Source organism: Scomber scombrus, chromosome 2, assembly GCF_963691925.1.
Source record: "Scomber scombrus chromosome 2, fScoSco1.1, whole genome shotgun sequence".
Classification (NCBI taxonomy): domain Eukaryota; kingdom Metazoa; phylum Chordata; class Actinopteri; order Scombriformes; family Scombridae; genus Scomber; species Scomber scombrus.
In genome coordinates, this window is record NC_084971.1 from 19,527,505 (window position 1) to 19,550,898 (window position 23,394).

Consider the following 23,394-nt stretch of genomic DNA (forward strand, 5'->3'; position numbering starts at 1 on the left):
CATGCTTCAAGTATGCATGACTGTGCTTATCATCTTCAGATGGTATGAGTTATGTCATTTCTCACCACCCCAGTGCACAGGCACTCTGAGGCTCAGGCTGTAACCGGCATCACAGGAGCCCAATACAGAAAACTTCCTAACAACAGGTTGTCAGTTGTAACTCTACTCCATGTAGACACATCCTCTTTGTGAACGGGAAAACCGTGACACTGACCACTCACTAAGGTATGCCCAATGCCGCAGGGAAGTCATCAACTGTGGAAACTTCTTGTTGATCACTAGTGCGTTTCCACTGTCACAGAGATAGTAAAATTAAACATGAATGAGCTGTCTTTCATGGTGGTGCAGCAGGAGCCTTTAGGGCACAGTGTGTGATGTAACACTGTCACAAATGTGTCATTCCCAGGGGCTTAAATGGTGGAGATACAGAGGGGGCTTTGAAGTGTCACAATGAACACTGGGCTTTGTGCTCCATCAAGTCTCCCCAAAACTCCACCAACTCTCATCATACCCAACCCCCCTCCAGAGTCCTGAGTTCCATCACACAGACCCAGAGATGTAGGTTACATGACTTGCTTACAGGAAGTCGAACTGATTTAAATGAAGAAAGATGACCAAGAACGTTTGACCCCTTTGAAGTTGGCACTGAAGTTGGAATTTTTTTGCAAGCTTTAGTCCCATTGGTAAAAAACTAATGGGGACTTCCACCAAAAGCTTGCACTCTTATATATACACACACACACACACACACACACACACACACACACACACACACACACACACACACACGGAAAAATATACTGACAGCTTCTGCACATTTTCCATGAAAGGTTTTCCACAAGTGGCGGTAATTAGAGGGAGAGACAGAGCGAGAGTGAGTGAGGACCCCCAGCTGGCTTTTAGACAGTGGGGAGCAATATGAAAGCCTTGTCCCCATGTCGAACCACCTCTCTGGTATTGTTTACCAGCGGACTGACGACACAGGGGGGTGTTTAATGAACACTGCTCCCCTGCCGGCTGTCTGAAAGTAGGTCTGTCCATCCATAGTTCCCTGATGACCCTGTGCATTACCGGCAGACTGCTAACAGAGAGGCCGGAGCCAGAAAAGAGGGAGCAGTCACTACAGATTGGGTATGTTCTTAAGATCGATTCCTAATAAAGTGTGCAAAGTGGATGATAGCAAGCATGACCAAGTAATGACATGTCAATACAGTGAAGACTATTCATCAGTAGGAAGTCATGAGGACTGATAATTGTACGTCTGGTGTTGAATAAATTCTATAGAAATCCACATCACTGATATAATAAAGGAAGAAGGAGAGTGAGAGATGAGGGGGAATGGTAAATAAATACAGGTCAAAAGTTTTGGGCATCAGGCTCGACATTCAGTCTGGCTCTTATCTTAAAAAGGCGGCAGGCTTGATGATTTAGTAGATGAGTCTAGGTCCTTATCTACACTCACATCCAGTGTCTCACAGAACAGCAGACTGTCCTCCTCCACTCCCTCCCTCTTTCTCTCCTGCCCCATGTTGTGAGCACCAGACAAGGCTATCAATCAGAAATTGTATTGCAGATGCTTTTCACATGACACCAGACCAAACCCACCAGACCAGATCAATTTCTGAGAAAAAGTTACTCAAAATATGCATGCAAAAAAAAGAAGAAAAAAGAAAAAAGAAAAACCAAATGCTATTAAGATTCTCATCAGGCCAGCAATAATCTGAACACATAAGAATGAAAAATGGCAAGCACTCACCAGCTTTTTCTTTCTCAGGAATGGAGGACGTGGTCTGGAAAAGGGAAGAAAAAGAAATATTATAATTGGAGTTTAGATTTTCATGATATTTTATTCCATGCAACAACAGTAACTCTTTAAAATCCCCTGATTTATCATAAATTCTGTGACATTCTTGAATAAACATATATGAATGTGTTTGTGCAATGGAACATACAGAAGGAAGCATTGATAAAACATATTTTATGAATGTTTTATCAATTCTTGCACATTCTCCATCTTATTCAAAGGACAACAAAGAATAAGTCACAGGCTTTTCAAATACTGTATTATTGTTTAACTGTATCTAGTGTGTTTGGATAGCAAGGGTAACTGCAATCTGTAATGATCAACACTATCAACATACTTTCTGTTCGGTCCTTTTGAAAATATAATTTTTTAAGACGCACACACACAACAGGAACGTGGTGGCGAACACTCTATGCATAGTTTTCCGATGTGTAAACGTCTTCATAAACGGTCACAACAGATAACGAACCCACTAGTGACTTACAAATATCACATCATTAGAGCTCTGAGCACACAGAACACTCTTCTCTGATTCAATGTTGATTCAGCCCTTACAGAGGTAGTCTGGAGAGACATTACTTATAAAATCAAAACACGTTTTGTAGCCATAGTAGATTCTCATCATTCTGTGCATGTAATATTTCCTTCTTTGGCTCTGTTGTGGGTTTTAGAAAATACTGCTGCATCAACACAGGGTCTCTAGTAAAAAAAAAATAAAGCAGGCATGTGTCGTTGCATCGGTACTGTGTGTGTGTGTGTGTGTGTGTGTGTGTGTGTGTGTGTTTGTGTGTGTGTGTGTGGTCCGTCATAGGCTGCTTTTGGGTCAATGGTTAAGGTTATTGTAGTGATTGTGGTTAGGGTTAAGATAAGTCTCCAGGAAATTAATGTAAGCCTGTGTAATGTCCCCAAAAGTGGCCATGAAATGTGAGTGTGTGTGGACAAGGTATACCTCACGTTCTGGGGATGCAAATTTATTTACAAAGTCATGTTGTGGTGACTCAACCCACTTACGGGGACAAAAATCCCTTTAATGTAAATCATCATAATTTTAGGGTGAAGACTTGTTTTAAAGTTAAGAAAAGTTTACAGTTATGTTAAAGACCGTGTAAAGTTAATTCAGACATTTTCTTCTAAAGGTCATAAATGTATTTCTAAAAAATGTGTAAAAAGCATTTCAACCATTTAGATTTGAATTGTGGTCCTAGGCTTCACAAACTGTGTTCAGGATTTAGTGGGCGGGTCTCAAAATCTCAAAAAAAATTTTAATCATTCAAATTTGGCAGGGTGGTTAGCAACAAACTTTTCTATGGTATGTCAAACTCAGAACACATATTTATTCTTACTTTACAGGGACTTTAAGGTTGAGGTAATGTTAGGGTTAAAGTAGTGGTTATGGTTATTGCTAGGATATGTCTTCAATAAATGAATGAGTAATTTAAAATCCACTAAGTGAAACATGACTGTGTGTGTGTGTGTGTGTGTGTGTGTGTGTGTGTGTGTGTGTGTGTGTGTGTGTGTGTGTGTGTGTGTGTGTGTGTGTGTGTGTGTGTGTGTGTGTGTGTGTGTGTGTGTGTGTGTGGTGGGTAGCAGTCAGTTGGAATGCAGAGGTCTTTTTTGCCTCTGACTTTTGACCTCAGGTTCCTTAGCTGACCTCCACACCCTGACCTGTTTTAATCCACACTCCCCTGGATGAGATCAGACAGAGTGAGGAGGACAAATACTCAACCGAATTTATCCACTTTGTCCATTTATCTACTCTGAGGAAAAACTGTCAATATCTACATCTGCTCCTAATATTGTGATAAAATGCTCTCCTCTTCCATGTTGTTCTTTGAGGCCCCATTAAAGAGGTTTAGCTGTGTGTCCTGCTGTGACTATTTTAAAATCTGTTTACAGTTCAGCACTTATTTACTCAGCAGATTCAACACAATCAGGACCTTAATTTAATATTAAAGTTGTACCTCCATGTTTGTATGAATTTTATAAATTTCAGATATCTCATAGTGTCTGTTAACAAAATAAAAGGGCATTTGGGCCATCTGCCCACTTAGAGTTTCTAAGATACTAAATAAATCTACAATACAGGCGATTTTTATGTATTATCTAACATATTTCACCTTGATTAGCCTGCCAAATACTTATATAATATAATAATATAATATTATATATATAAAACACTGATGCAGAAAGGATGGAGGGTATATAGGTGGGAGGAGATATTTTTGGTGCCCCTTGTTCCAGAGCTGAGTCTCACTCATTTTCTAGACAGACAATGTTCTGTAATGATGACTCAACTCACCTGATTGAGTCATCAGTAAAAAAGAAGAACTGTCGTAAAATATATGGTTCGTTGATAAAAAGCCATAGGTATGAGAATATATATAGTGGCTAAGGCTCATCAGTATTGTCTTATTCATAGCTGCCCAAACTGATGGACAAAACAGCATTTCTCAGAAAACTTTAAATAATCTCACTGAGCAACAAGACTAACATCATTTTTCTCACAGTGCCTAACAGTAAACTCTACACAAGGGTTAGAGTTTGTCAGTGAGATAATATTCCTTGCAAGATTTAAACACATTGTTGTGGGATTTCTTTATTTCCTAATATTAGTCCACTGTGATTGCATACTACAGCTTACAAATCAGATTAACTTGAAGTTTTGTAGCTCATGGGAATTTCTCCTTTGATTTACTTTGTGTGCATGATTAACAGGTCAGAAGATGCAATCATGATGTTCATTATTTTTCATTTTGACTTGGAGCAAATACCAGTAAGAAATAGAATAAATCATTAAAAAGCAAATATGTGACTCAAGGCCCTTTCGAGTCTCAAATTTCCAGGGAGCGCTTACATTTTCTGATGAACCAGCACAAGCATGACACAGTCTGGTGGGAGTGAATACAATGGCTGCTCTCTACTCCAGTATGTTTTTGCTAACATGTTGGGTGATTAACGCTGGATAAAGTGTTGTCTTGGTCCCAATCTGTCTCAGTCAGATTCTTCAGCAACGGGTGAGCTGTCCCTGCATACATACTTTATCTAAAATCTTCACAACTCCATCCCCAGTGGTATGCATGCTGAAGTGCATTTGTATGTGTGTGTTTAGTATGCACATGTGAATATGTTCACATGTATTTGAGCATATGTGTGTGGTTGTGGATAATGTGTGGGCAAAAACAGCATTTAATTACTTCATGGGTCGCGTTTCAGACACATAGTGGGTAAAAGGGACTCTCTGTAGACAAATAGCTGCAACCCTCAGTTATCTTAGATCAAGGCTGACAATTTCTCTGTTTGCCCCTCATTGCCTTATATTAAGTCAACTTTGAGGCTTTTGATTAATATCTTATACTGAATTACAATTTGTATTGATGCCTTTTATGTTTTATGTAAAGCACTTTGAATCGTCTTGTTAAAATGTGCTCTACAAATATACTTGCCTTGCCTGGCCTAGAACAAAAGGCACTGGGGAGAAGCTATAGCCAAAGACTCCCACTCACTCCACCACCACTAAATCACCTTTATAAACAGAACAACAAGAGTGAAGTGAAATCACAGATAGGTTTATATTCAGTGCTGTTTCAGCTGTTGGACTCAAGTTATATTAGCTCTGCTTTTTCAGCCACAACAGTGTCCTTGCTGCATTCCCCTGTGTGTGTACAACACTGTGAATGGCCAAGACAACCCAAACAACCTGCTTTCGTATATATAGTTAGATAAAGTATTTTCTCTGATAACTTTTTTAACTATACATTTTTATATGCAGTTTACATGGAAAGATCCCGTGTGCATTGTTTTCACCAGAATTAATTGTGAATTAATGTGAATTTAACGCAGATCTGAGGACGGAAACGTTATTATTATTAAAAGTAAGTATAAGTTATCAAGAGTGCACAGGATTCTTTGTTTTTCTCACAGTCACAGGTTTTTGATCCTAATGGCACCTGTCAATAAGGTGTACAAAAACACAATAATTGGTTCCCTTTTGAATTAAAATAAGCATGCTTTATGTTTTAATCCTGATACCGTGAAATATAGCATCACACAGGATGTTAATAATTCAGTTGCATTATTCAACGGGTGAATCTGTACCAAAGATTTCTATTTCATATTGTTGAACATGTGGTGTTCCTTATATAAATTACTCTCTTTATTCTCAATCACCATCTGCAACTCCACAACTTGTAAAAAGAATGGCCTTGAATAACGGAATCAATATGGGAGGTCTGTGTGGCTTTGCTTAGCACTAACAAGACATTTCAGTTCACCAGTGTGCTCCTTTCCTATTGTGTAAACACCACACCACGGGTTCCTGTCAATGACCCATGAAGTCTCTTAAACTCAGTGTAAATCTCACCTTCACACAATGCAGTGTTTTCTGTCATAATAGCAATTACAGTTGAATAAATGTGAGTGAGAGACCACAGAGCCTAACAAGAATGTGAATGAATGGGTACCAGTAAGTACCAGTGTTTTCATAGCACCATGGTCACATATTTCCCCCGATGTTTGCCTGTGTTTCCCCCTGGCCTGCCACAGTGCAGGTTGTCCCAGTGTGGGGTTGTCTGGGCCGTGTCAGGTGTCCACTGGGGAGCTGTAGGCTGCAGAGCACACAAGCGTCAGCTGCCTCATTTACTGCCACTAATTTACTGGAAGTAGGTTGTGTTGGGGCACAGGGGGTATGGTATGTGTTTGCTTTACACATGTGTGGGTGTGTGCAGTGGCCTAAAAGTATGTGTGTCTGTGTGATTAACTGCTGTCGGGTCATTATTGTCATTAACAAAGCTAGAAGCTTCCACACACATCATTTCAGTATTTGTGATGGTTTTAAAATTACCAACAAAAATTTTACTTTTTCAGAAATCTTGGAAGAAAAGGTTAGCTTTTTCAGAATGGAAATATTTCAGCTAGTTTGATTTGACCAAAACACAAGCACACTTATAACACTGGACAGTGATACATGTTTACTCCGATAATTTAGTTGAGTTATTGCATTGTCTGGTATAATTAGAGTTAGGAAAGCTTGGATGATGCTTTGCTTGATACCTTACTTTTCCTTAATTTTTCCTATTTTCCATCAGTACCTTCAAGGTCATTATTGTCTGACAGTATTTTTTGTATCAATTTGTTGTACCTCTTCATTGAAAAGATATGATGTTTATATTGAGTGAAATATGCAAACCCAACAATCCTTGTTTTTTACGGCCATCAAATGAAAAAATTGTACACGTCTTGTGCATCACTCTAGACACTTTACCCAAAAATTCTGCCAACATATTTGGTATCTCTGGAAACTTTAATATTGCCACTAGAATTTAAAATAAAGTTCTGAAAGTTTGAACAAAGTTTGACTGCACAGCATGAGTTTGCTCTGACTGGCCTATTGGTGGTCCATCAGACATTCAATGCTAGCTTTTGAGAGGCAGTGCTGCAGACATATTTTGGCCAGCACCAGAACAGTATTGAGGATTGATACTTTGCCCTAGTAACAAGTTATGTTTTGTTTCTTCATTGTGTGTGGTTGTGTGCACATGCCGCTCTGTGTGAGCAAGATAGTCAGAGATGTTAAGCAAGCCACTGGCATGTGGCTCTTGCACAACAAACCCAAGCAGTCCACCATGTCTCACTCAACCCAACTGCCAGCCTCTCACCCCCAGCCCCCCTCCCGCACTGCAGCTGCAGCATATGTGTGTGTGTGCGTGTGTGTGTGTGTGTATGAGTGTGACCACCCATGATCTGTGCTGGCCAAGGATTAGGGGGCTCAGGCTAACCCAAACCCTTTTCTCCACCACTTAACGCAAATGGCTAAATTGGTACAGATGGCTTATGGTCAGGTAAGCTGGCGGCTCCAGCGCTAGACGTATAAGGTAATTGTGTATGTGTGTGTGTATGCATGTGTGTTAGTACATGCGTACGCATGTCCAGGTCCTTTGGAGATGTTATCTGGAGCACATTTCAGTTTTTTGACTGGCATGAATGTGCTCTTTCTGCCCTGCACTTATAAAGGAATTTATTCTCCATGCTCTGTCGACCCCTGAGTGCACGTGTGCAGGGAAACGTGGGAAACAATTTCATTTTGCCCTTCTTCTTGAGGAAAAGTCTAACTCCCCCCCACCCACCCCCCACCTCATACTTTCTCCCCCGCATCACCCTTCCCACATTTTAATAGTTTCCATATGTCACACTTGGAGTGTGTCAACAGGAAGTGATGCGATGACTTGGTGTAATGATGCGTTGAAACATTTCCAGCTAAAGAGGTATATTATAATCCAGATGTTTAATTTAACAGCCATTTGAAGAGAAAACAACTCATCATGAAATTTGGTGACAGTTGAAAAATGTCTTAGCATGTATGGACATCTTGTAAAAAGTCCAAAGGAAATCTAGTACATTCACGGGTGCACATTCAGTCTTTAGTTGTGTTAGGGGGGTTCATGATTTTACAATACACACTTTGCATCACTCACAAACATACACTGTCAGATTGCCAGCTGAGGTCTCGTTCTCCTTGAGAACCTTGAGTCATGAGATATGTTCTGTATGGGGTTAAAGAGAGTGAGAGAAGTGGATATGCGCACACACAGACATACACATTTGCCTTTGTTTACAAGAGTAAGCCAAAACAACAGACTTCTGGTTTAAGGCAGTGCCTGGTGCATTTAGTGCTGGGCCCCTGGAGCATAAAATGTGAACTGTTGACTGGCCCTTGGAATCTATTACTGGACAAGACAATAACTTCTAACTTGTCTGTCCATAAGAATCTTCCTCCCAAAAGGCAAAGTAACTAGTCATCACTAAACTTCACTTTTTACGTTGTGTTCTGACTAAATCCAACAAAAAAAGCAGCAATCCCATTCATTTGAAGGGGGGCAGTGCATCTATTCTGCGGGGGAGGAGATCACATAGGGCTCAGTAAAAAAACGCAGTGCTTGTCCAGCAAAAAAGTTGAATTAGGCTCAGCTTTTGCTGAAACACAAGATGATGTTATCAGAGAAGGTGCTACTTTGACCAATCACATAGGTGGACCGAAGACGCCCACAGGAAGACGAACTTTGTATATCATGTAGCATTGTTGGATTTGGTCTAAACGCGGCCTTAGAGTCATTCACACAGGTAACTTATCTTGCTACTCTGTGGGTAAATGGAAACGGTCTGTCTTTAGAAACAAAATCTAAACTATTTCATAAATAATGCTGCATGGTCTTAATTGTGTACCCTAAAACATTTCTTGACTCTGTGGTTTAATCTTTGGGTCATTTAAAATGCTACACCTGGAATAAATTCAGAAAAATCCACTTAATGATTCCAATGTGAGAACCCTGCTTTACATTGCTTAAAAGAACATGAGGTTATTAATTAGGGCTGAACATTATTGTTTCAACCCTGACACTGCAATGTTCACACCGCAACAGCAATATAATAGGTTACTGTAAACGAGGCCCATCATGGTACACTGCATACAACCTTTTACTACTTTATGGGAAGACAGATCTTGAAGACAAACAATGTAGTTTATATGCTAAGCAACATAATTTGGCCTGATTTTATTAAATGTTGGTTGCCGATTTCACACACCCTGCCTACAGTACATGGTCAGTGACCCATCATAATAAATCACAGCAGACTAGTTAATTTAGCAAAGATGAAGTCACAAACTAACATGTTTGATAGTAGTATGGATTGTTGCATCTATTGCTATTTGATATGTGATAAAGAACAAAAACAGGCAAATATAGACCACTTAAATAAGATTTACACCTATTGCATTTTTACAAGTGGCGAATATACTGATGTCATTCTTCTCTCTATATACATAATTATTTAATCCAGATGAGGAGAAAAGTATCACACACAAACATACCTAGACACACAGTGATTAGCTCATCGATACATTTATTGAAATAATTTTTCAAAATGGCCTCAGAAGAGCTTCGAAAAAGTTGGTATAAAAGATTGGAAACTGCTGATAAAACATGTTGAGCTGTTTTATTCACATCATTCTGATTAAGAGACAAAATGTGTCACCTGTTCCCACTCACTGGGTTGAATTTGTTGCTTATGGAGCAGCGTTAATAGGGATAAGCCTTATGATCCCAACTGCACTAACAATGCTAGCCCGTGGATTAGCCGTTGACATTTTTTGGAGAAAGCAGAGAGTGGGTTAACAACACAGAGGGATTAGCTTGTCCTCTGTAGAAGACTCTGGTGGCCTCATAGCAGCCCTATGGCAGACATACAGCTTACTGACTTAACATTAACACCAGTGGATGAGACATTACTGTGTCATAATTTTGTAACATTTAGTGACGTATGGACACTTTTGACTTTAGAGGGCGATGCATTTCACTAAACTACGTCAGCAGAGCATTGCATTCTGGGTAACCCATTTGTAAACACACTTTGAGCAAAGATACAGTTTCAAAGGTTGCAATAAGATACTTTGCTTTAAGTTAAAACATGTTTAATAATGATGCCCTTTTTATGCTGTAGAGATAAAAACTGTGGACAAAGACGATTAATTGAGCGAGACGCTCAGGTGAGTAATATAACTAGCTGAGGCAAATATGGATTGACACATTCAAAACAAAAATGTGTACACACGCTCAAGTCCAATGTCTCAATTAAACCCTGAACCACAAGCATGATTAAGTGTTAAAGTGATTAAGTGCCTAAATTGCACCAGGTTTTACAGTGCATTCATACGTACATGTTTCAGCATCTATGAATTTGTGTGTGTGTGTGTGTGTGTGTGTGTGTGTGTGTGTGTGTGTGTGTGTGTGTGTGTGTGTGTGTGTGTGTGTGTGTGTGTGTGTGTGTGTGTGTGTGTGTGTGTCTGTCTGAGAGTGGGTACAGTTTGTTTGTTCATTCTGTGATTTATGATGACTCATTATCAGCGGGCTGCAGGGGTGTTTCCAGATGCCTGCATTTTTCAGTCATCCTTAAGATTTACTGTCAACAAGTACCATCATCCTACAACTATTCCCTGTGCTTTTTACTGTCTCCTTTATGTAATACATATTTCGCTTCATTGACTCCGAGCATGCTTTTAACACTAACAACAAGTGCCTGTTAGCAGGAAACACATCAGTGATGCCTTCACATTGGGAGAAAAAGTATGATTCACTATAGCATACAAGACACAATAGCCAAGTACCAAAAACCACATGGGGCCAATAAATCACATTGGTGATTAAGCTGATGTGATTTAATTATCATGCCACAGTTGCTATCCTAAAAACAAACACAGGGAGAGTTGCCATTGTGCGCACGGTTGTAAAAACAGATTTATGTGATATTTGACTTGAGACTGTGGACAATTTCGATAAATGGCATAAAGGCATGCTTTGGCTGTGTGGTCTACTTTGTTTTGGATTTTGTTCTTGGATAAATCTCTGCCAAACACCAAAAAAAAAAAAAAAAAAAATTATGTATTTATCCTTTTTTTTCTCCTGTTCTTGGAGTGCTTTATTCAATCGTTATAGCCTTGAATCGACAGGAAAAACTAGATTTCCTTGTGGGGGTTAAGGAGAGGTTCATTTTCCACATCCTGTTCCAAACACAAGCCTTTTCTTTTTTCTTAACCTCTTTATTTTAAACCACGGCGGGTCTCTGTTTGTCTCCTTGTTACAGCTGTGCTCAGCAGAGGAGTGACCTTGGGGACAATGACACCACACAAAGCAGCTGGACTGGCCATGACCAGAGCCGCTCACTACTGGCACTCATTTCCAGACTGAATAGCGGTGGATTTCATAGTTGCCTGACACATTATGGCCAACTACAGTCTTTAAGTCAAACATGTGGGTGGAATGTAGGCAAACATAATTATTCCTGCTGCACATGGTGTTGACTATTGACCAAGGACAGGCGTGAGAGTAGGAGTGGGAGCAAACATAAAGATAAATAAAAGGCAGTGAAAGTTGTGTCTTTTATCTGAGTGGGACATTGAGAAGGTGTGGTTGGGATAAAGGATGTTTGGGGACCGTGAGGCTGCCATACCGGAAGCAAGAGGAAGGACAGAGCAGAGATCTGCTAGTGACCTTAGCACGCAAACCCCAGCACTTCTATTGTCCGCTGAACTACAGACAGATAAAGAACTATGCACATACATAACCTAGTGACAGGGATAAAGTCTCTTGTCATTCTAAAATAAAAATATCTCTCGTAAATCATCTTCCAAAAAAAAAACATTAAATCCAGACATGGAAGTTACAGGGAATGGAAATCTGGTACAAACCAAAAAAGGAGATGACAGAAGTCGTGTTTGGAGCGCTGTTGCCTTGGAGACAGAATACAGATCCAAACAGAAGGTCAAAGGTTGCCTTGTTATGGAATGTTTACCAAAGACAGAGAGGATGAAGGGCTTGTGCAGGGCAGCACCTTCCCTGTCACCATATGCATGACATGTAAAACACCCCTGTGCTAAATGTAACATACGGCCATGGTCTGTGCCTTGTTCAGTAGCAGAGGTCTTCAGGGGATTCTGAGTATGTCTTGCTGGTGGGAAAGCTCAACACTGAAGGTGACTGATATGTTGTTTCCGACTGTAACATTCAGAGGAAGGTGGTCAGGGGTCAGCAGCCTCCACCCGCCACTGTGGCTTGGCACATCCTCTGCAGCCACAGAGCTCTAAAAATAGAGTCACATAACAAATGGCTCTCTCAGCACGCATACCTTAAATTTGCCACTTAAGATTACACTTATGAAACCAAATTAATGACTGCCAATACTAGTATGACAAAGAAATTATACTAATTCTTCAAAAATGAATAACAAAATCAGTAGATAATATCACTAAAGTTAATACTTCTCAGGATAGAAAATAATGACACTAAAGAAGGATATAATGTGCTGTCGAATCAGCCCATAAACTAAATAAAACCCACCTGTTGCAACACAACAATTCAAGCAAAACAACATTGTAAGACACCTGCTCCACAAGGCAAGTAATAGAAACCTGCCAACAAAAACACTCAAAGCAAAGAATAGCAGTTCCACCATGGGAAAAAAACACCTGCTGTGGCACAACATCCGCTAGATTTTAGCCCCACATTCGATGCAGGAATAACAGCCACCTGCTGAAGGCTAACAATAGCCACCAGTTATGCTAGCAAGGAGTCATGAATCTATTCACTTGAACCCGATGCCTTATCCACAATGGCAAGTAAGTGATATTGTACATGTCAAACAAATGTCCCACTCATCACAAACGTACACAACCACATGCCACCACTTCACATTCATCATGGTTACATAAAAGGCAGAGCAGCAGGAGTGTGTGCATGAGTACAATCGCACCAAAGTGTTACACTGAGTACCAGGACGTGTCAGCGGGACAGCAATAACACGAATACCAGTTATCCATTGCATAATCCAACACACAGTGGAAGGAATGCAAATGTAGATTGATAAACACTTGACGGTTCACACAGGCTCTACAAACCGGACCACAAATCAACACATAAACACACACACACACACACACACACACACACACACACACACACACACACACACACACACAATCTATTTCCCATTAGACGCAATGATGATAGAGGAATTTAAAAAAAGTATGATTTTTCACAGGTGTAAAATGAACAAAGACACACAAACTAGAATGCATTGATCTCAGTGTGTCTCATCTCAGTGAACCCCTCATTGACCTTTTGTATGGTGCTGTTTATCTCGGCACTATGTACAGAAGCAAGATTGTTTAGATTGCTATAAAGATATATGTGGTGTTAACTGTATCAATCTGCAAATCTTCTTACGAGGATTGATGTCAAGATATGTTCAAGGTAACCTATGCAAATGCAAATGTAAGTGAAAATACAGTGTAGCCCAGAGCCATAGTTTATTATCTTGCATTTTTCTTGTTTTCATTTGAATTTGCAAGGATTGTGGACTGTGTTGACTGTTTGAAAATGTCTATTCACTGTATACAAGGTAAAAAGAAAAAGAAAAAAAAGAAAAGGAAAAACCTTACAATTTCATATAATCCAAAACCCCTAAAATAAATTATTTGATTCTGTTGTCTGTAATGTTTAGCCTTTGTTGACACTGTGTCAGAGAGGTGTTGACAGTGTTACTATCAAGACCATAGTTTGTGGTGGTATATGTATTTAATTGAAAGCAGCTCTGATAATTCAAACCCACCATGTATAATTCATATAGAAGTTGTAACAGGTACAGCATAATGGCTAAATGTAGGAGAAAGAGTACAGTTAATTCCCATTATAACTTGCACAGATTGCACTTACATCAAAGAGTAACAAAGATTAGACTTTTGCCATTAGGAGGATTTCATGTTAAAATGCTAAATGACACTAAATACTACCTTTCCCTGTTATTTAGAACTAAGTCGTATTTGTATACAGTATCTAATGCTAGTAATGTTAATTATACCGTACTTGAATAATCTATGATGTGTGTCGAATTTTAATACCAGCTGATTATCTTGTAAAACACAAGTCATGTCTGGCTGAATTCAAGCTAAACCTCAACCCTGCTTCTCCTTCACATCTGCCTTGTGTTTACATTATTTAAAGGATTTGTATTGTCTAGCTAAAAAGATTAAGTGGGCGTCACAACACTTTAAGTCTGAAAGGACACAACAGCTCCCTACAACTATTAACTGTTGAGAATCCCCTTCATGAAGTCATCATCTCTTCAGCCTCAATCAATCACCCCACAGGGCCTCCACTGAAGAAGAAAAAACTCCTATTACTGTAGGTGCAATGAAAGCACTGTTTACCCAAGCTTAGTGAGTTACCTTGGGTTACTTTAGGAGTGGAGGTTGTGGAAACAGTTGCCAACAGAAAAAATACATCACACATCACAGAGTATGTTGCGCTGTGACTCTTAAATAAACCTACACACAAGAAGCGATATCACCTTCCTTTGAAAAGTTGTGACGTGCAAGAAAAAGCAATGTGAACAACGAATTGCAACAGATTACGCAAGAATGTGAGATGTCCTTTTCGTCAAGGAATTCTGACGTTTCCAAAGGTTTCAATGTTTTGTTCTAGAGGGCTGTTTTCAACAGAAACATCCTGTTCATTTGGATTCTACTATTGTGTATCACTACATCACAAGATGAAGGTCCAAACATCCTTTTTTTAAAAACATTTCCATTCAAACAAATTGTAACTTGTAAAAGCTTAAGTGCTCAGTCTTCTGACTACTGGCCTTGTTCACATTGCACTCAATCTGAAGGCTACAGCAATACAAGGCTGACAAAGTCATTAAGTGAGCAAGCAAGGGGTTTGAAGAGGCACGTCTCACTTGAAGCGTGTCCCCCCCTTACCCCCCCTGTTCTGGCTTTTCACCTCCCAGACCCCCCTTCTGACCCCTTTGTTGGGGCGAATGGGTCTAGAGCTCTGGAACCAGCTAATTATAGAGTTCTAATGTCTGCTTGGCTAAGCCCTAAGTGCTGGGGGACATTCCTACAATTGGGAGATTCACTAAGAGTATGTGTGTGCCCCCTCTGTTTTCTGTTTTTATTTAAAGTTCTGTACAACTATGTCCCAAGAGAAAAAAATCTCTTATGCAAGACACATAAAAAGCTTTTAAACAGTAGCAATAGGCACAGCAGAAAACAATGCAACCATGAACAGACAAGAGAAGCCAGAATCCCCTATAACATGCCACAATGTACAATCAATGTCAATGTTTCTTATGGTCTCAAAAACATAGAAATTGATTTGGAAATCCAGTTTCAACACAGTTCCTAATGATGTAATTTCTTTGGTGTGTCTTGAATGGTTTGGAAATCTGTAAGTATTATAAGAATAATACTTTAAGATGTAGACATATACATATGACTGTTTCAGTTTACATAAAGTTCAACATTGAAAAGTGAAGGAAATAAAGCCCAAAAGAACATTAAGATTCATAGTGAGAAATGATAGTGATAGGCCATGTCGGTGTCTAAAAAGTGTCTTAATTTCTTTCGTTATTTTGGCATGAAATGTTTCTGTAAACTGTCACCCAAGATTCCACCAATGCAATCCTTACCTACTGTATGTCAACATCTTAACTCATGCCTTGCTCTTGAGTTCCTGACTTACCCCACTCTTGGGTTTTGCTCCAAGGCTTGGTGTAGGTCCTGAGGTGGAGGAGGCAGGAACATGTGGATGTTGAGGGTTTTGTGATGCTGCTGGGACAGATCCTAAATCAAACTCCTGCACAAGTAAAAGACAAATGTGACAATGTAGACTTTCATTGTTGTGCCAAGAGCAGATGAAGCAGATCTGCAAATGAACGATGTCTATAAACACTGCTATGCTTCATAATGGCCACCAGAGGACAGACAAGGTTACAGTATGAATGAATGAAGTCTCTGGATCTACTGTGTGCAACATATTTATTTAAATCTGAAACTATGTGAAATGCAGTAGAGACTGAATCCAAATCCAAATGTAGGTGAGTACCAGGAGTTGGCGTCGATGGAGGGTGGGGATGCTGTCCATAGAAGACGTGACACTGAGGGCATTCTCTATTTCCTGGTCCAACTGGTCCAACTTCATCAGCAGCAGAACCATTGAGTCCAGACGAGCATGCTCACGCTGAACAAAGAGATAAGTCAGTGAAGGAAAATATAGTAATTGCATAAAGTAGTAAGCCAAGCTATTACCATGTTATTTATGGTCATACAAGTTAATAGTAAGATCAGTGTAACAGGGCAGTGTTGCTTACTGAACCAGGTGGGTAGTGTATTATCAATTTTCATTATATTAATCTGTTGATTATTTTCTAAATGAATTGATTAGTCTATGAATCGAAAATTGTGAAGGATCAAGTAGGTGTATTCTTTGTTTGACAAATAGTTCAAAACGTAAAGATATGCAGTTCAGTGTCATACATGTCACAGAAAAGCAGCCAATCTTCACATTTGAGAGGCTGTGAATTTGCTTATGTGATGACTAATTAGTTTCAGATTACAAAAGAAGTTGCTGATTAAAATTTATATTGATCAAATAATCAGTCCATTGGCTCTTCTCATCTAATATTTCTTGGTTTCACTTTCATCTCATCAAGGCAACCCAAGTGATCTTGATCCATAATACAATATGTCTTCACAAAAATACCAATAAAAAATATTCTTTGCAACTGTCATTTATATCAAATATACATGTCGACATATTTGTGACATCTATAAACAATTAATGCCAAACTGATTCAATGTCCAACTAAACTTTGACTTACGTGCCAAAAGGTTTGAGGAACTCGGCTCTATTCTGTAAATGATGTTCATCCTTCTTTTCCTGCTCCTTACTTCTCTTTCCTCTTCCTGTCCAACTGCTGGTGATAACTCTTAAATTGACACGTTCACGTTCTGCTTTTCAGTATCCTTCTCCTTTCTGCTCTTCCTCTGTGCTGTTGTATCATTTTTGGATCATTTTAAGATTTGTGCTCTATAAGTAGATCTTTACTTACATACTTACTTATTTACTTATTTAAAATATTTGTCCCTTAGTCCTCTAATCTGTGCTGTCTTATGATCCATTCTAACACTGTGATAACAAGTCTCACACTGACCTCAGGTGGTGTGTCTCCAGTAAGACAAGCTAGATGACATACAATCTATTCTGCCCTCACACTGCCTACCACTCTGTCATTCTCTGCTACCCCGCCACCCTGTTTTGTTTGATATAAGCCCTTGTTAGAAGTTCAAAAACTTGTAAAATCACTCCCTGTAATCGTTGTCATATTATATACTTTAATTTCCTTATGTCTCCTGACTCTGGGCTTGAGCTTCTTTCCCCAGAAGAACCCCTAGAAATTACATCACACGGCTTGCTCATTAGTCCCAAACAAACCTTGTTACAATATCCTGCTAACAGACCCTGTTAAACCCTTTATGAGGGTGAGCTCACGGGACACAGAGACACTGTAAGTGTAAGTTTGTGCAAAGGTATAGAGGCATGTTAACATGTGAATGTGAGCCTGGTTTTCAAGTGCTGCATCTGTTTTTTGGTGTGATACAATACAAATATATTTCACCATGTTATGCAGGATGAATTAAGTACTAAATTGATAGAAATAAACACATCCTGTGAAGGGGCTGATGTGGCTAGATCTTGTTTGAGTTAAGTTTACAATGGGTGTGTGCGGATGACAACATTCATATGAGCTGTGTTGTGACTAATGCTAATGTGTAAGGGGTTGACAGAGTTATGGATCCTAGATAGGATTTGCATCACGATAAACAGGCTGTGGCTCCAGCCCTGTGCCTGGCTTCCAAATCTGTCCCTAATAACGTCTTACGTCTTATGACTTGCGCTTACATTTATTTTCCAGTTAGTGCCCAATTATCCTGTCAAAAGCAGTTCCTATTGGTTTTGCTGAGTGAGCAAATAAACATTAAGGGCCATGTGTGTCATGGAAACGTGTCTCAGAATGATGCCTCCATTGGCATTCCTAGCTAGTGGTAGCGCACATCCCTACGTTGCATCTCCTTGGCAAAGTATCACAATGAATCATTGTATCGTGGTAAAACAATGACATCTTTACAAGGACTCACTGAATGAACAAAAGCATCTGGCTCGAGATGGCAATAACAACCACATAACGGCAGAGTAAAAAACAAGTGTATTGCAATGTCAGGAGACTCAGAGAGGCAATGTTTTTTAGGGGCATTCTGGTGGTTTGGGTGCTCTCAGAAGGTTTCTTTTCTCTCTTTCCCATCTTTTGAGGTTTCTGTTACATTCCTCTCCACTTCCTGTTTTTTGAGATGGGAGACAGTTCCCACACTGTTTGAACTCTTAGACCCCCCTTCCCCTTTCCTTGCTGTCTTTTTCAAACCCCCTTGTACACCCAGTGGCCTTCATCCCATTTCTCAGACCTGTCCGTTGAACTGAGGGTTTCTTTCTATGCTTAGCTACACATAGTGTGCAAACAACTATACATCATACTACTGCATATACCTGCTGTTTCATGCAAGAAATCCATCAATTAGAAATGATGAGCATTTCATTACTAAATGGTCACAGAAAGGCAGAAAGAGAGCGAGCAGTGAGACAGTTATGTTGCCAAGTCGTCTGCAGTCAGATAAACGACAATTGAGCCAGTTTGGCCCCGAGGTCAGGATAAGGCTTTGTTGCTAAAACAAATAAACACAGTAACAAAGCCCAATATCAGGTTAATCTCAAGCCATTATGCAAACCAGATGGGTTTGTTTTATAAACTGCATTGGCAACAACAGCATGGTCCACAGGGAACATATTCATGTTTTATACTACATCTTGTCAGAGATAATTCCAGGTTGCTGTTGCCGTTATCCACTAAGAGATAGTTACATCAGTTTTGTAATTTTCTTGATATTCAATAGCTTTTTCTCCTTTTTCTATAAACTAAATAGTGCAAAAACCCTCAAAGAGGAGGCAAGGCATTACCATATGGTGGATGGATTGCCTTGGCGCCCTCCACTTCTATGGCTGAACTCCTCTTTTCGAGTTCCAGGAGCCAGTTTTTTTCAGCATTTAATCCAAAGGTTTAAAGTCATCCAAAGATTGAAACTGGAGCCAGTGGTAATAAACGTGGCACTGGTTTTCCATATCCCGACACTGGACTGTGAGCTCTCGTTTTTGGCAGCTGATGTAGTGACGTCAACCTTGCTCATGACTAACAGGACCTCCAAAGTTTCTAGGCAAATAAGGAATTCATGATAGAATGGAATAATAATAATATGTGAGATCTGGGATTGCACAGCTACAGATACAACCAGAGTATCAAGCACACACTATGACTGATCACATGTTACTTACCAAGCATCATAGATGATTCTAAGCTTTCAATTTAAGGTTGTTTTACAGTATTTTACAAAGGAGGTTGCAGTAGTCTATAACTACATGACAAGTACAATTGAGCATGACAATACCACACATCATCACCAACTCAGCATATATTATATAAACTATCAGCCTCAAAACAGCCTGCAGCTGACAGACAAACACGCCACACTTCAGGGTAGCACATTGTGTGTGATATGTTACCACGGGAATGCATCAACCTCAGAAAATAACTGATTATCCTGTTTACTTTATTAGAACTTATCAGATTATCAGAATTTAGATATGTACAGCCAGGCATTTCATATAGTTTTTAATGAAGGAGTATACTTTTCCGTCTGACATGGCCCTTCTGTAAAACTGCCAATGTGCGGCACATTTGAGTAAACACAGAGACACAACATTAAACTTTGGATTTTCATACTCAACTAACTTTCATACTTGCTGTTTACAAGCAGATGACTGCCTTCAACTATAACATGTCAAAAGAATTTAACTCTCAACAATATGGTACTTGTCTAAACAACATGCCTGCTTAATGCGTCCTGCGTTGTAAATAATGGATTTCTTGTTGTCATTCCAACAGGGCCAACACAGCAACTACTAATAGTGAATAAATACTGTGTCAGTTCTCTAGTCTTCGCTTTGTTCCGGTGAGGCTAAATTCATGAACTGCTATTATGTTTTTGGCACTTTACTGTACCTAACAAGCACGTTGGCTAGTGCTGTGTATATAGCACAACATAGAAGATTGCTGGAGAAAGCAGTTCAAACCTTTCACCCCAGAGATTAGTTGAGCTTTCAAACTGCTCTACATTCATAGTCTTCATGCCCTTATAGGACCTTGTTTTGCAATGAGCGGTTGAGAAAGAGTAAAACATTTCACAGATCCCCCCACTTGCAGATCTGTAAGCATGTGAGAGTGAAGTCATTGTTTTCCAAGACGCTTGCCAGAGTGTGGGACAAAAATTATTTGTAGGCCGTATATGCCCAGTATGTGTCAGTTTATTTTTAAAAAGGACTTCATTTAGAGTGCTTAAGTGCCAGTACCACAATAAATCTACAGAAACAAAGACAAAATTAATAATAATTATATCATACTGAATCACTTCTACAACTATATAATATTAGGCCTTACCTTTCTCATACGCACTTGCACCACGTCGTCCTCTTTCTTATCTCCAGGCTCACTCTTCCCATCTAAAACAGGACTGGCGGAGTGTGTGTCACTGTAAATAACTGTCTGTGTGGGCTCATCTGTCTCCTCCATTCTGGAGACTGTGGCTCCTGGCCTGTGGTGTTCACTCTGACCATCTGCCACCTCAGAGGCAGGTGACTCACTGAAGTAACGACCAGAGGCTTGGTTGCTATGGAGTCCCTCTGGTGAGAGCTCGTCATTGACCTCTGCAGAACATGGCAGCAGGTTTTCGGCATGCTGTTCAGTGGCTGTGTGTTTATCATCCATATGGGAATGAACAGCTGGATTTTGGGTGACTGCTGAGGCAATGTTCTTTTGAGGAGCCAGTGCAGGGGTGTCATCGGCCTCAGCGTGGTTAACCTCTGGGATAGTGTCCAGTTTTAAGCAGCTATTTTCCAACTGATGAGATACAGTTTGGTCTTCATAAACAGCTAAGTCCTTGGACACTGAGATTTCATCAATGATTTCAGTTGGTTGACTTACAGAAGTTATTGTTTCCAAACACGGGTCTGCACACTGAATAGTGTTTGTCTGTGTGGAGTCTCCTTCAATATCTAGTTGTTCAGACACCTTGCTGCAACCTTTTACACAAATATCAGATGATACAGTTGGCCCATACCTGACTTCTGCTGGTTTCTCGCTGAGTTCTGCTTGTGTACTTTCCTCTCCCTGAGGCCCGTTCGTTGCTGTCATTTCAACATCATGCTGTTCCAACAATGTCTGGTAGGATATTTCACAACCATAATCCTGATCCAATACTCCAGCGCAGTCATGGTGATCCTGCTCTCCCCCTTGAATGTCTCTTGAGGGATGTTTAAGTCCTGTATTTTCATTTAGACTTTCTAGGTCATTTAATCCATCCAGCTTGTCAGCAGAATCCGAGCTCCAGCTTTCAGTTATTCCGCTGTCACAGTCTCCGTCTACCACTACAGTCACAACTGGTTCCTCAGTTTTGTTGGCCTGTGACATCACCTCACCACCCTCCATCATATTAACTGAACTGTTTAGCACGACAGGTACGGTTACACTTGCACCAGCATGACCAGAGGTGAAAATCTTCTCTTCCTCAACATCTGGGAGGTCAGTTTGAGGTTCAAGTTCTGCAGCAGAGGACTGCTTTTGTGCAGCCTCAGAGATTTCAGGAGGTCTGCTGTAACCCTCTGTCTGGCTCTCCTTTGTTTCCTGACGATTTGGAAGTTTGCCAGGCTGTTCTACAGCAGATTCAGACAGTGGAGGCCCATTGTTTGAAAAGATAGAGATGCATTGTTGCTCTTCATCAGAGATATGTGGATTTTTAAAGACATTATCGTCATCGCAGATGTCGTGATTCTGGCTACTCTCTGTGCCAACCTCACCTTCACCACTGATAGTTTTCTCTCTATGACTGCTGCTATCAGTTGCACAAAAAATATTTGCACTAGACATCCCACTGTCTGAGTTACAGTGAAACTCTTCAGAATTCCCACTGCTTGCGGTTTGGGGATGCTCTGATTCAGAGCTACTTGGGGGAATGTCAACATCCACAAACTCATGAGAGTCATGATCTGTCTCTTCCTGCAAATCATGTGGAAATTTTTCATTGCTTTCCATTAGCTTCAACTGTTCTGTCTGAGCATCATCCTGCACAACCAAATTGTTCACATCCTGTGTCTGGGCTGGGTCATCTGTAGACAGTTGGTGGCAGCCCTCTGGCATGGAAGCACACCTTGTCCGTCTACCTTGTTTGGAAGCCCCTGAACCCAACCAATGTCCCTCGCTGTCAACCCCATGACAGCAAACCAGATCAAGATCATCATAGCTGTACTGTAATCCTGATGGGTGAGTCACGTGCTCCTCCCAACTTCTTTTTCGTATGGCTACTGGCATGGTGGACAGCCAGTGCTATTCCATAGGACTGCGTTTGAGTCCTGACGAATACGGAGAACCAGATCTGCAATTAAGAAGAGGAATGGGAATGAGAAACAGCCAGTGATCACAAGTCATGAGTTTTCAAAAACTGAATGCTGAGGAGAATATGTTAAATAATGTTTTCCTTTTAAAGTAAACAGCTATGGAGCTATGAGTGGAAGTTCAAGAGGGGGACAATCATATTACATTCACAACTCCCTAGAAAGTATCAACTCTGGGTCAGTATAAGATGACAGAATTAGCATTTATACTAATCTTAAATGGGAAACTAATAACTTTTCAAGCAGGGATTTTTCATATATATTATTACATGCTTACTACACTGGAGGACCTTGGTCTAGAGCAGTTTTTAAAACAAGTGTTAAGCAAAGCTGTCAGCATTCCAAAATATTAAGATAATCAGCTAAATAAATGTAGATATCCCTTGTTTACTTTTTAAACAGCTTTACAAACTGAACTGTGACTAAACCAGCTCGCCAAATTTACACCACAAACCCTCAATACACACCGAACTAACTGTCAAACTGCTCTGAAACATTCAGGGGGGTTGTTAACTGTCATCCTCTAACTGCCCATGTACCAACAAAAATGAGAGTTATTTAAAGGAAGCAAAAATTTAATTTGACCGTCAATGACAGTCAGTGCTGTAGAACAGCTGGTTCTCCGCAGGCCAACATTATCATAATACTTAC

General features: G+C 40.1%; 1 protein-coding gene across 3 annotated transcripts in view; it reads right to left on the reverse strand.

Moving 5' to 3' along the window:
• The window catches only part of dlc1 (DLC1 Rho GTPase activating protein), an 82,818-nt gene extending 60,158 nt beyond the window's left edge, over window positions 1-22,660 (reverse strand). For 2 of the 3 annotated variants that reach the window (XM_062429979.1, XM_062429988.1), the window contains exons 1-4: window positions 20,735-22,660; window positions 16,237-16,371; window positions 15,874-15,987; window positions 1,757-1,790 (exon numbers count right to left, since the gene is read on the reverse strand). In XM_062429979.1, the coding sequence (XP_062285963.1) occupies window positions 1,757-1,790; window positions 15,874-15,987; window positions 16,237-16,371; window positions 20,735-22,660 (2,209 nt within the window). Of the gene's footprint in view, window positions 1-1,756; window positions 1,791-15,873; window positions 15,988-16,236; window positions 16,372-19,200; window positions 19,257-20,734 lie in introns of those variants that run through there. The other variant, XM_062429997.1, reaches the window with a different exon arrangement.
• Window positions 22,661-23,394: the final 734 nt, after the last annotated feature.